General features: G+C 42.5%; 1 protein-coding gene across 1 annotated transcript in view; it reads right to left on the bottom strand.

Moving 5' to 3' along the window:
* Positions 1-15,031, bottom strand: part of zmiz1 (zinc finger MIZ-type containing 1) — a 98,384-nt gene that overhangs the window by 26,424 nt on the left and 56,929 nt on the right. The window contains exon 3 of the mRNA XM_004080409.4: positions 3,934-4,053. Coding sequence (XP_004080457.1) covers positions 3,934-4,002 — 69 coding nt within the window. The 5' untranslated portion in view covers positions 4,003-4,053. The remainder of the gene's footprint in view (positions 1-3,933; positions 4,054-15,031) is intronic.

The following is a 15,031-nucleotide window of genomic DNA, read 5'->3' on the forward strand; positions in this document are numbered from 1 at the left end:
AGAAAAAAAAAAAACTGCCACCGCCACTTGGGCTTGAAGTGATTACTGTTCTCTGCACTCAAAACAATTGGTCCCATCAGTGTGGCTGTCACATGGAGAGCCTGGCACTGCCAAGCCACAGATGTTCAGCTCTCTCGGGCCAATACCCACCAATCACACCTAAACTAGAGGGCAAGAGTCCCGACTCACTCCCCTGGATCTGTCCCAGTCCAATCAAAGCTTGGTCCACTTTCATGGGGGCATCTTTTTTTTTTTTTTTTTGAGAACCAGCAGCAAAGCTGAAGGTGTGCAAACACCAGAAATTATATCTGTGAGTTAACCCAGAGAGGAAAACATCAGCAGACGGTGCAGCGCAGCACCAGTTTATCATCAAATATCGACTGTTAAGAGTTGGAGGAAGCGCTCCTGCGGTGAGAGGAGGACAGTTCCTGGTTTCCACCAAGCTCCTGTATGCTCCACGAAGAGGAAAGTCTGACAGCAGACCGGCTTACCCACAGGGAGAGGAAAAACACTGACTCTTAAATAGATACCAACAGCATACCCTCCCAGTTTTCACTGTAGTTTAGTTCCCAGAAGTGTAAGAAGACCTATATTTAGCGGAAAGTAGATTTACTTCCAGAGCATCCCTGTCTGTTTGGAGAATAAACATGGAGCAGATTTCCTGCATCGCTTCTTGTAGTGTTTTCTGCTATCCCAGCTCAGGCTAAACTTCTTCTCAAGTTTCCAAAGCTGAGGGTAACACCTCCATCTGTGCTTTTTAGTACCACAAGCTTCATGAAACATTAGCTTTTTTAGACCTTTGCTTCAAGAAACTCAAAAGAATTAGTCTTTTTTCGCTAGATAATAAGCGAATTTCTTTCAACTTTATCCCTAATTGATTACACAAATCGAGAACAAAACAAGTATCATATAAAAAATTGCTGTTTCAAAATTAATGTGATTTTACAACAACATAGTAATTTTGGAATTACCACAGTAATGATTTTCTGATTTAAATTTCATCCTATGATTCAATCAGGTCGACGGATTCCAATTTCCTCCACTTTATCATAGCGCTCAGCGGTAATTTATCATTTGAGCAACAAAATCAATTTGTTCCCCTGTCCGCCGCATTGGCTGGGAGTAGTCAGACAGACATGTCACATCTCCCGGAAAACAACAACACAAAGGAGGCGCCTTCATTTGTATTCCTGCCTCCTCCTCCTCACTTCTCCCAGAGACGCCAAATTTCCGCGCGCGCGCACTTTCAATTAAAGCAAACATCTGGATTGCTTTACAATATTTTCTTAATTATTTTAATAGCTTGGATATTGGACAATGGAGAGCAGGGGGAGAAGATAGTGAGTTAATTGTTCTGATCTCCCCCGATGATCATCTTTGTGAGCTGGGAGGAGAATAGACGGTCAGCTGAATGGGCTCGCTGCTCGTCTAATTGGCAGGACATAAATGGTATTTATTATGCGGGCCTTTCCAAACCCTGATTGTCTGCAGCACAAAGCTGCCTCTATTAGCAGGATGCTGGCTCTAACTGGTCGATTTGAAATGACCCGGTGCTTAACCATTTATTAGATGGTCTGGAGGCCGCCTTGTATGCCACAGATCTCTCTAATTGGCATGTTTACCCATGTGCTGCTTCCCCAGGCGCTAACTTTGGGATGTATTTGTTTAAATTTTTGTAGTGTGGGGTTAATACATTTAACCCCACAACATTAGAACTGTGTAAACTGTTGTTAGACGCATGCAAACCCATTTTCCACCTCTGTGAACCCTCTTTAATAGACCATCTTTACCTTCATTACAGCTAAAAGAGTGGATATTGAATTATTTAAAACCCTGCTGTGAGGAAGACTGAACCAGGCGGAAGACAGAGTGTTTATCGCTTTCCGCCTTATTACTTAAGGACATCAAAGTCGGTCATTAAACGTGCTGTAGGGGCGTGGGCCCTGTCTGCTCCCCAAACACTGACCCATCACTCCCTCTGCCTCAACTCGAGCTCCCAGCTGAGGTTAAAACTATCTTCCCCATTTCAGCGCGAGCCCCCGCATGCAGCTTCGCAGGCCTCCTTGATGTACTGTTCAAGGAGGTAGCGCCTAGCACGGAGCCCAGAAACAAAATGTACCGTCAGTTAAGGAGACATCAAAGCAGGAGCACCGTAGCCCGGGGTTACGCAAGTCTGTCTGTTTCATTCTGCCAGAGATTGGTCCCGCCGTAAACGGTGGAAAAAGGAGAACAAAAGGACACACTGGGAGTCAGCAGTGGAGGAGGGAAAGAGGGGTCTGGATGATGGGGGAGGGAGGAGAGAATCTGCTCTTTGACCTCAGCCTGTAACCCGAGTCTCACCAGAGTCCTGATAATAGGACTGAACGGATTAGTCACTTTACCATGGCCAAACAGGAAGACTGACAGGCTTTTTTTTGCCCCGATGGGGGGAATCCCAGCTCTGAAAGATGAACTGAGACTCTTGTGTTGGTGCAGATTCTCAGTCATCCAGGTCACGTTATCACAGGGCGCTGTTCTTCAGGGCAACTGGGCTTTAAAGGTCAATCTAAAAGTTTTGTTGCTCTTTTTGTGCAGCTTCTTCAGTTCTTACTGCTAGTGATAAGCTTTCCGATGTTCTCCCCTTTTTCTATCTGTTGTCATAGGCAAAGAGCCAAATCATCCATTTTCCTTTCCTTATTTAAACTTCAAGTTGGGTCGGTACACAGCTGAAAAGCTGACTAGTTTTCTCAATATGTAGTGAAGTTTCCTCTGAAGTGCACACGAATCAAGGAAATTCTAATTTGTTAAAACAGAAAAATTTACTCTGAATTTCACATTTTTTTTACCTTTCAATCACAACACACTAAAAGATTACCTGTAGACAGTTCATTTAAACTGAAATGTAATAGTTCATAAAAGATATTGTCATAAAACCAAATAAACACAATTCAATTGATAAAATAAAAGAGATACAGGGGTCCTTGTGTTAGTGTTATGTAAATTTCGCATGCTTTTTTTCTTGTTCTTTTTTTTACACATCATACTGTGTTCTCCATCCTAATTGGCTAATTGACCAATAATCCTTCTATAAGACTGGAATTATTTTTCTACAAAGGTTTGAACTTTAAGACATTGAACAAGAGAGAAAAGGTCATCTTTTGATCTATTTTCAAAGCATTCCCAGTAGTCTTTTAATTACGATTGTGCTGTTTTTAGCCAAAATCAAGAAAACCTGTGTCGTTTTGTAGGACATAGTTTCAGCAGAGCGGCAGTAGTTTGTTAGAAATTTGTCTCTGAGTTGTGTCTCGAACTGTTGGTGCAGAGTAAGTCTGCCTATATTTCCCATCATCCTTTTGTTTAATCTTTCTCCCAATAGTTTACAGCCCCTCAAAACCCCCAACCTAACATTAGCAGCGCAACAAAAATGGCAAATGTTAATTTTCCTTATATATGTCCTCTGTCATGAGAAAAATGCCACAAGAACAAGGCAAAAACACCTTTTTCTTTGGAGTGGGTCTTTAGCTTTTTGCAGCCTTAAAACATCTGTAATCCTACTTCCCGGATTGAAATGTAAATAACCAAAGGGTTATTTGTGGACTGTATCCCCCACAAAAAACGAGGGGACACTGTCTGAAATAATATTCCCAAATTCATTTTGTGAAACAAAACTATAACTGGGATGATAATTGTGTTCAGCCAGAATTAATTTATTACCTTTTAAATGTCATAGACAGCAAAGTTACATGCTTTTTTGACTATTTTTGTAACTAACTTAATCAGAAATCAATGCATTTAAGTTTATTTCTTAATATAATTAGAAAAAACAAAAATCAGCATCTTTCCATCTCTTGAAAACATTTTTTTCTATTATTCAAACATTGAACACAAAACTTTCTCAGTCTCAGGGTTTTTAATGGAAGAAATCCCAGAAGCTGAAAGAGAACGTTGCCCCACCTGTTTGATACACTGCAAACGGTCATTGGTCTGCTGTATGTGTCTGTCCATTGAAGGAATCGAGTTCATGTTGATTGTCTCTCTCTCGCCTCTACCTGCCAGCCATTAAACCGGAGAGTCCTGCAACAGAAACAAAGATCAGGGTTGTGATAGGTTCCTGTTCCATGCTGTTTCGCGTCAGTGTGTGTGTTGGAAGCTGTGAGCGGCGCATGGACATATTTATTTGGCAGGTGACAAGCACCTCCGAGAACCCAAAGGATGACAATCCTCTCAGCTGCTGTCACACCCTTAACAAGTCGTGAACGCCACTCAGCACCTTTGGAGAGGACGCGCTGGACTTCAGGCTGGGTGTCGGGCTGCGTTTAAGGTGCCTCAAGGTGACAATGAACTGATGAGCGGGGACACTTGCACATGATGTGGAAAACCTCACAGCTTGTCAGAAATCTGCGTAAAGCCGCTTTATCCCAGCCTGTGAGAGCATGAACTCGCCACGTCCTCCTCTGTTTCAGTTACCTAAGCATTATGCAATCTTTGGGTGACAATTATCTCCATCCAGACACGCTCTACATATCGCTCCACATCTCCTCCAACCTTCATTCTTTCTTCACTCTCTCACAGAATCCAAATATTAAGGTTATATTTCTAAATACTACTATCATAACTTCACAAGTACTTTCACCTTTAGTAAAGGTCAGGAGTCGTGTAGAGGTCAGATTTTAAGCTGCTTTTAGTGTTAAACAAATAATAATTTACAGTGACCTACTTCTCAAAACAATAAAAATAGAAAAAAACACATTTATGGGGAGGGAAACGTGTCCCCTCCATCATTCTACCCCCACCCTGCTCCTGGAGGGGCATCTCCTCCTGTGACACTTCCTTCCTCTCCATTACCATTTCGCAGCAAGACATTTTCTCCGCTCAAAGTACCTGGGAGGTGAGAGCGCACGCGCAAAAAAAGGAAAGGGGGTGTGTGGGGGCAGCACGCTGCACCACACCGATAATGCTCACTTAGGGGTCTCTAGCTGGATTTAACAGCTAGGCCAGTAATCTACTCCACTAGACAGCTAAAGAGCTTTTATGCTACCTATTGGAGCTGCTCACACCTCTACTTCAGAGGAATGAAGGGCACACCAGTGCATTCCTCTTCATAAATTAGAAAGCTCATAAAGAAAAAGAGACATCTGAGGATTTTTGTTGCTCCAAGTCCGTCTGGGCAGAATGGGAATATTTGCTTGCGGACATTTCTGGTTTATCACAAGACCAGTTATGTTTGTTTCTTTTTAATTCATTTATAAAACGTGGCAGACGGATGGTGTCAGAACCGTGTCTGTATTAAGGAAAACATTATATTAATAAGTGTTCAGTCATTAAAAGTAATAAATTAACAAATTAAAATTTAACTACTTAGTGAAAATAAATAAAAACTTGAGAAACATACTCCCTTTTTATACATTTTTGTCTTTATTTTGTGTTTAGTAAAGTCTCACCTTTTTCCTTAGTTGTTAAGCTATAAGTTGATTTTTGTGTTAAAATGCCCTTTATTGTTTTGTTTTGCATACTGTTTTGTTTTTGTCATGTTGCAGGGAAATTTTGGCAATAGGTGAAATATTTACATTCATTACTATAAATGTGATTTCCCTTTCAGTCTTCCTGTGTTTTTTTGTTGCTTTTTTCTGACGTCTCCGTGAAATGGTTTGCTGTGAGGCGTGCCAGCTGACAGCAGAGCTGTCCTCAGTGACCATTGTCCCCCTCAGCCACCAGCAGGTGTCTCCCTGGTCCTTCAAAGGCCTGGATGACTGCACAAAGAAGGTGGAGCGGTGTTGCTTTAAGCCTTTACAAGCTCTACAAATCCTCAGCTGCTGCTTCCTAACAGGGCCCACTCAGCCCGGCGCTGCCTGTCTGACCTTGTGGTTATTGATGAGCGAGTCAACCTGCTCTCTCCTCCCTCCTGCCTTTTTCTCCCCCCTTTTTCCTCCTTCTCTCCGTGTCATCCCTTTCACCTCCAGCAGTGAGTTAAAACGAGGGAGAAGAAAGGTTGAGCTGTCATTCACCTCACGTTTTTTTTTTTTTAATGTTTCTGTTAAACACTCATCGTAAGACCATGTCTCATCCTCCTACCCTTAAGACTGTATCCACACATTTAAATGAATTCCCTTCCAGTCCTCCAAATGACGAAAAAGATGTCATGGCGGGGGTTGAGAGGTAATTTAATATTTTCTCGTTCTAATTAAAAAGGTGTCCTTTGTTATGTCTTTCAAGACTAACGAGAGCCAATTTATAGATTAAACCCGTGATGCTGTGGAGATAATTGCAAAAAGATGCAGTTAAGAGCTTCGCTCTATTTACATACGCTTTTGAGAATGGTATCAATTTTTGTTGTTTCCCCTTTGATCTTATTCGGCTTGTTTTAGATAGAAATCCTGTCTGCTGCTGCCGGGCGTGCGAGGGGGAAATGGGTGCTGTTATGTGCCTTACTTGAGCTTAATTTACTGCAAATTGCACGGCAGGCGTTACACAACAAGTTGAGAGCTGTGGATTCCTGCACAACAAAAGACACATGGTGGCGGAGATGGAGAGGGGAGGAGGGAGACTCGTTTTCTTTCTCCCGTTCAGGGGGGGGGGGTTGGATGAAGCTAAAATATATGTATTGAGTGGGAGCTGTAATAAAACGAACGGGCGAGGAGATGCGGAGCTGGGAACAAATATGAAAGGCAGTGGAGTATGGCAGCAAGGCGCTGGAGCACCACCGAAGGATTGGATGAAATTATCTCTTTATAATCAGGGGGCTTCTGCATGGCTGCCTCCTCCATTGCCCACTGACAGATGAGGCCCACCGCTTCGAGCGGGCTCCTCCCTGCGCTATCAGCCCACCTCTGGGGTAAAACAATGTTTTTCTTCTCCTCGGCACAACCACTTTAAAGCTTTGTTTCCACACTGCACCCCGCAGAGCCTCCTGTCAGGCAGGGTCCATGTTTGTCTCATTACACGATCGGGTTACATAAGTGTCCCTTGAAACAGGAAACAAGTTTTATTTGATGACAAAATTGTGGCCAGGCAGGGACTATAAGATAAGTTAAGCTGAATGAACACAGCAAAGCTGAACAATAACTCAACCACAGTAAGCCACAGTTCAGGAATACATGGATTATTACCAATTTTATGTCAGGAGATGTGTTTCTGTGCCTTTCAGAACAAAGGCAGAGGAAGGATGTTTTCACACTGGGCTGTTTGGTCTGCACTAGTTTATTTCCTCCAGTCATGTGTTTTTGGGAGATGTGAAAGCTCGCTTTTCGCTAATTAAAAAAATTGGCTGAACTGGTATCCACACAGTGGATAAGGGTTTCCTTCCACTGATCTCAGCTCAATAGCAAGAGAACCTTGGTGCTGTTCACTACAATGTGAAGCCAGAAGGAATAAACTGTGCTCAGAGAGAGGAAGTAAATAAAAAATATGCTTGGGTGGCCATTATCTAACAATTTTATCTGAGTCCATTTGACTGTGTTAGTTGGAAAACAACTCAAGAGATAAGACTTCACGATATGATCAAAAATTCACGATTTGTGACATTTCTGATCAATATTGAGATGACGATATAACTTGTGATACATAAACAAATAGCAAAACAGCCATAAACATAATTTCCATTTCACTGCAACAGTATAATTTTAAATAAGAGTCAAAAATCCTTAAATTATACTCCAAATGACCCTCATCTACATGGGAAGCGAACATCTAACATGAAAGGGCTCCATCCGATTGGTCAACAAGGTGAAGGGGTCCATCCGATTGGTGAGATGCATAAAAGGATTTATTTGATTTGTTAAATACTTCAAGCTGTCATAGGGATTGTTTTAGCACATTTAAGGTTACAATTTAGCGCAATTTTTGCCATCTTTTGCGATATGCATATTGGACAGCTTGATATCACAATAACGATAAATTTGCGCTTTATTGTGCAGAACTATCAAGAGAAAAGGAAGAATTGACCTATCCGTGAACTTTATTGCATAAGAAAAAAAGAACACTTGTTTCCTATTCTGAGGAAGTGGTTATCTTAGAGTGAGTTCAAAGCAAACAAAAGTAAATCCTATGTTGGGTTTCCTCAGGCAGAGGATGACAATAATGTCTTATAGTCATTGGTTTGGTTTACTTTCATGATGCTATTTTTATAACAATCGTGAATGATATCAAGCAGTTACAAAAGCAGCTTTTTAGGGGGGAGTATGCCCCCTTCCCCAAACAAACAAATCCCAGTTATTGATAAAGAAAAAACAAAGATGACACCCATTCCTCAAAAGTTTAGTCATTCTGAAATATTTCCAGACTTTTATATTAGGCAGTTTTGCTGTTCGGATAAGTAAACCAAGAACAAAATCCAGCTGCATTCATACCGGAAAGGGGTTTGCTTGTATTTTTTGCACCAGATGAGTATTCATGGTTTTTGAAAACAAACTGCACCCTTATATTCCTGTGAACAGGAGGGCTTTCCTTGATTCCTTGACTACATCCATTTTACCTTTTCTTATTTAAATATATATATTTTCAGTTTCTGGTCACTGGGCTCTTAAAAAGCAATATATTTTTTCACTTGAAACAGATGTTTAAATAAACCAGCACTTCAGTTTGATTCAACCTACTTTAAAATTTGTATTGTAAAAAAAATTGCGAAAATATATTTTGGTCTAGATAATTCTTACATCCACAGACTGTTTTCCTCTTTTTTATTCATCAATCTGTGCACGCATGGAGGGGACCTCGCGCGTTGTTACAGCGCCAGAAAGACGACAAGCTGGCCACCATCCCGACCACACACACACACACACACACACAAATCTTCTCACCTTCCCCTAGAGTGCTGGACCTGCATCATAATACCATAACAATACCCTCAGTCACTCCTAATGTGCTTTACAACAACACTACAGGCAGGGTGTTACACCTCCGCAGAGCACTGCGAAACACTAACCCCAACCAACACACACACTGATGCTGACACACACACACTAATCGAAAGCTACTAAGCCAAGCACTGCTGACACTATTAAAACAGAACAAGGTGGTGTGAGTAAAGAAATCAGCATCACTCTCACACCTTATGAGGACATGCTGCTCAAGGTGATCACGCCCCGTGAGTCATGTATAGTAGGTGAATTAGGCAATAAAGCTGTAATCTGTGCCATCACTGACTTGTGCCGCTTGCAGCCTCTTGGTTAAGGGTGATAAAGACGAGGGAGGAGGCAAAGAGGCGGAGGGCAGGAAACAACTCTTCACCCTCGTGATTTTAATGAGCTTTGATTCTCAGATATGTCTTGTTTTCCCCAATCTGTGGGCCGAGGCCAGCGTGAAAGCGCCTCCTTTAATTATGCTCCGTCCCTCAAAGACGCTGCTCTCTTGGCATTATGGGAAGGGCTGTTTATTTGGAAAGGGCACCTCTGAGACTCCAGGTGTCTGCCTGGTGAGTGTCCAGGCGAGGACAAAGCTGTGTTTGTTGGATGACGGGGGGAGAGAGAAAAAAAAAAGGCACATAAGATGGAAATGTGTACGAAACGCTGAAGCTTCCATTGTTGCTCCACAGAATGTGTCCTAATCCCCAGCAGGCTCCATCCAGAGCTGGCACAGAGGATAATACGAGCTGCCTCCTCCCTGCTCTACCTCTCCTCATTTTTCTGCAGCGCACACGCGCAGCCACTTCAGTGCACGCACGACCTCCCCACATGGCTTCTTAACAGGCTCTGGGATGGATTTTTTCTATTTAATGTGGTTTGGTCTGCAGATCCAAAGGCAACCATAAGTGAGGGCGGGCTTGCAGTTGTGCCACTCACTCTCACACACAGACACACAATCTAAAGGAGCCCTGCTGTGTTGGTCTCTGTTCACTGATCTCTGCTTCTTTCACTCTGTCTCCGTCTCCTACATTCCCTCCCTCCTGCCCTTTTTTTTTTTTTTTCCACGACACCTCACATCAGCGAGCCTCCTGGATTCCTGCGGGAGCCTGCCGTTCAGCACACAGAGATTGTTCAGCCATCGGGCACATCTGCAGCATAATTAGAAAAAAGCAAAAGGGAGCATGGTGGTGGAAGCAGGAGCGTAGGGTGGTAAAAGCCATCCTCCCCCTCATTCCACTTCTTCTTCTTCTTCTTCTCCTCGTAGAAAGAGAAAACAGAGGGTCGGGATCAGAGGGGCCTAAGTAATATCTCCTCTCTAACCAAGTGTAACAGTTTGCCTAGTCTCAAAGGATCTCCCTGCAATAAAAAAGGGACAAAGGCATACGGGGGCTGGTCTCCCTCTTCATCATCAAGTCCCCACCCAACTTCCTGATGGAAACACAGAGGATCCTGGCCACATGTGAGGGAGAGAAGAATCACAAACACTTCTTTTTTCTTATTTCCTCCCACCCACACTTTGTTATCAGGGGGGGTACTCATCTCCTCTAGGCCACTGAAGGCAGGTCAGATGAGCTCCACCAAGCGGAGCAGCATAAAGCTAGCAATGATAAAGCCAACATCATGACCCCTGTCCTTGCTGTTCCATCCACTGCACCTCTTTCCCCGGAGTTGCCCTGAGCCGCCCCAGGCTCCCTTCCCCAAATCTCCACGATGATGTTTATGAAATCAAAGAAGGAATCTGTAGCTACACTTAAAAACTCATGCTCCCACCATCAGCCCTGTCAAACGGCGTTCCCTAAAAGCCGCCTGCGATTGTGAGAGAAGACGAGAAGTCACAAAGACTTTTCATTTTCTGCGTCTGTGACTGATACTGCTGCAGTTGAGGTGCCTTTCTCTGCCTTCTTCCTCACAGTATCTTGATTTATTATGCATTCAGCCCATGAGTTCCTCCTGCGAGTGGCTGTTCATTTTCCACATACCACGCTTAATCCAACCAGCAAAAATTTTGAAATGGCAGGATCCACAGACGCTACCCAAGAGGAGCCATTATGAGGTCTGGGAGAGAGAAAGAGTGATAGTGCTGGGGGGGAGGAGTGACAGGCGAGCTGCAAGATACATGGAAAGGAATTCAAAGAAGCCTGAGAGCAGAACACAAGCATGTCTGCTGCTCTACAAGTAAATACTGAGGGAAAGCAGCAGGAAGACGTTGGTGCCTCGAATGGAGCACGTGGCTGTCGGTGGAAGACCTCGCTGTCTCTATTGTAACCGTGACCTTCGGCCTTTTGCGACTTTTGAATGAGTGGGAGGAGAGAAACGAGGGAGAGTGGGGTATTTAAATAGTGCATGAGCTCAACCTGCCCAGGAACTGATGGACAGCGGCAACATGAGCTTTCAGTTTCACCAAAGGAGCTTGTAAAGAAATCCCATCAATCTGCCAGACCTCATAATGACCTCTGTAACTTCTCGTGCAGGAACTCAGGCGATTATTTTGTTTTATTCTCTTGTTTTATGGGAGCAAACGATGGGTATGGGGTTGCAATATGTCAAACACGACAGTTAGTTTTGGTTGGTTTGTCTGTAACATTTTATAGTTTTGGTTAGCCTGAACTGGAATGGCTTTATTCTGTCTTCTTAACATGAAAATATATATACAATCATTTAAAGTGAAGAAAATGACAGTAAGGGAAATTAGAATCAAGAAAACCTTTAGCATCCATTAAAGTCACATATTTTAATTCAATGTTAGGTTTGCAGCCAAGCACAGCTAAAAGCATATTTGCATTCCCAAATCTCTACGCCACCACAAAAGTGGACAAACTCCCTCAAAAGTAAAGACAGATTCTGCTCACAAAGTAGGAGGCGGCTGCAGAAGATTGTTTTTGCAGCTTCCTGAGTATTTGTGTGATTAGGAAATGGCAGTTAACTGCTTTAGGTCAAGTTGAGACGGTGCAGAAGATGTAGTGTATGAGCTCATGGTAGTAAAAAATACTACAAATAACAATAAACATCCCCACAACACCTTGAAAATGACATTGGGATCCTGTCGTGCATCTTTGCTCCACACTTAGTTAGGGAAGTATGTCAATTTAGGAAAAATGTAACCATTGACTGTATATGAGAGCTGGACTGAGTGACTCCTCCCCCCTCGCATTCCAAATAGGAAGGGACCCAGACACCTCTATTAAATAAACAGCTATTACTCAGTCATTACATTTGTTGGAGTATCCATTCTTACTCCGTTTCCTTTTTTAACACTTTCTTGCTAATCCTACCTTTTTTATAAACTGGCCAAACAGATGCTTCAATAAAAGTATGCGCTATCAATTCTCATGTGCTCACTTTTAAGTGGTAGGGGTGTAGGATTCCTACTAACTCACTCCTGATTGGTGAGAGTGGTTGCCATAGAAATTATGACTCAGACCAACTTGGACCAATCCCAGCTTACCTCTGATTTCTGGTTCCAAAATGGTGAAAAAAATAACAACTGAATTGACTTCAAAAGCTATTTATTTTCTGTGGATGACTTCACACTCACTCCAGTTCTCATATAGAGTCTAGAATTAAACACATGGCTCCTTTTTCTTTTCTTTTTTTTACTACACATTGATAACTTCCACTGTATTTACAGTCATCCATCCTCCTCAATAAGCTCTTGTTCCAAAAACGTGCTCAATTTAAAAGGCAGAGCGTTTGGAGAGGGGCAGTAAGAGGCCATCCTCTTCGCCTGTTTGATCTGGATTTCCTAATTGGTCAATGACAACACATTACCAGGCAGACAGAGGTTTATCTGCAACGAGTAGGCTTTTTACAGCAGCGGGTCGACCTCTTCTCCCTCCCCTTCAACAGTGCTGCCCCCACCTCCCTCTGTGACCAGGCTAAGCTTGTCCGCCTGTAAAAGGGGAGTGGGGTTTGCCGTGTAGGAGGAGGGCTGATTTAGAGGTTACGCAGCACGGGCCACCATAAATCTGTGTCACAAATCTTCCTCGTAGAGCGAAAGGGGGGACAAACACAAACATGCAAACCAGTTCTGCTCCGCCTCTTCCTTCTCTTACATTTGCACTGTGCCGTTTGCACGCCTGTAATTTGACAGATATCGCAGGCTGGCATGTTTTGATTGCCTTTGTGTAAATGAATGGGAAAGCTTCTCCTCTCACATGCAGCTGTGAAGAGTACCAACGTGTCAGGGGAGAAAAAAAGATTCCCAATAGGAAGCAGACTCGGCAAAGTCCTCAGTTGACACTGACAACCTTTATTTATATTTACATTATTTTCCTTTTCATACTAAGATATCTGGAGCATTTTTATGCACTGTACTTTATCTCACCTAATCAAAGTTGCAGGTCTCTTTATGTAGTCCCTTTACAACAATATATAAATATCAGAAGTAGCCCGAAAGTAATCTCAATAGTGCAGATCACATGTTTGCAGAACAGTATGTCTCTTTTTATATAATCTTAGAGCAAGCTAAAAATAACATCAAGTGAATATGCAATGCCTGGATGGGTAACACTTTTGCACGAGTTATGCAACTCAAGACCTAATGTTTTTTGATGCCGTGGTCCTTTCGGACATAAATGTCTAATGTTCATTCTCAAAAGATGAAACAATTAAAGCATGAAGTGAGTGACCTAAAAACAAGCCAAATATAGGTCAACTGCAAAAAACTTTCAGCTGTGGTTCAAATATGTTTAGAAAAGAAAAGGCTTAATCAAAGAGATGCTTCCTTTTTTTAATAATTTCTCTTTAAAGACCCACTCTGATGTTTTGCGTTTTTGATGTTTTTGTGGCATTTTTCTCATATGGACATATATGAAGAAAATAAGCTCAAAATTAAACTTTTGAGTATCTCTTTATTCAAATTGTTGCGAATCAAGAGCAGCTATTTGAAAAAGATCATATTTGTGATACAGAAAATACGCTGAGAGGGCCACAAGCTCCCTGCTCTCCTCCATTCTGATTCACTTGTAGAGGACTAGATCTATCCATTTTCTTGTCAACGCTAGCATCTGGCTCAAAACTCTACGGCTGGATAGTCCCATCATTGCTCGCCGTTTCTGTTTCCCCGCTAGTGTGAGATTGGGGGCTGTAAGCCATTGGGAGAGCATATATACAAAGTGCTCAGGAAAGGGGGGGGGGGGGGGTGCTCATCCCTACATCGCTGCCAACAACTCAGAGGTGATTTCAAATGAATTACAGCCGCTCTGCAGAAACTATGTCCTAAAAAACGACACAGGTTTTTCAATTGAAACTTAATTAAAAACCATTACAAATGCTTTTAAACATGGATTTTTAAATTGAGATTTTGTGAAGAATAGTTGGTCACAAAAAGCATTTTATTTTGGAAAATGGTCAAATCCTAAAGTTTTTTTTTCATTTGTGCATTTTGATCCAACAAAAGAGGCCATCATGTTTGATGCTGAAAGAAAAGAAATCTTCAAATCAAGAACTTTTGTAGCTTAGAAAATTGGAATTAGATTCCTATTTTAGACAAAGAGCTGTAATTAAAAATTTCATTGAAATCTTAAAGTTTACCCTTAAATACAAGACAATCTTTCCCAATGGTTTATTTTTTCCTCTGCTCTTTTTGATAAATCAGATTTTTACAAACCCTTACATAAGAAGCAGGAACCAAGAAATGCTTAGCACTTTTGGAAACAATTTATTCATCTCTTGTTATCTATGGATTCATTTATCAACAATTCAGCATAAACATAATCCATGTGCTCAGACTGCCACTGTATGCGCTTCACAAGCAAATCCTCTCTATCTGTTAGGAAACAACAGGGAATCACATCAGCCATCAGAAGTGGGGCTAGCTTGACACGTTAACATAAACAAAACAGCCCCTGGTAGCACCTCCAGTGTGTTTGGGGCTCGCACACAGTCAAACATGCACACAAGCCATCACACAACTGTCACCTCCCCGCGCTGGATCAGAAAGGTGCAGGAAATGAACGCTGCAAGAGGTGAAAAAAAGCTGAGAAACTCAGCGTCCTCCTGTTTCAGCTCCTGAAAGTTGCTGAACCATCAGCAATTACTGACTGACTGAGTCGTGAATCTCTCTCTCTGCAGTGGTTGGCTTGCTCTCTGCTGGGGGGGCTGCGGGGATGTGTGGTCCCGCCCACCTGGCCGGCAACAAACGCACGCTCGAAATGCTACGGCGTGACTATCAAGAGCAAACCTGTGCAAACACCAACGACACTTTGCATCTA

Source organism: Oryzias latipes, chromosome 19 (genome assembly GCF_002234675.1).
Source record: "Oryzias latipes chromosome 19, ASM223467v1".
Lineage (NCBI taxonomy): Eukaryota > Metazoa > Chordata > Actinopteri > Beloniformes > Adrianichthyidae > Oryzias > Oryzias latipes.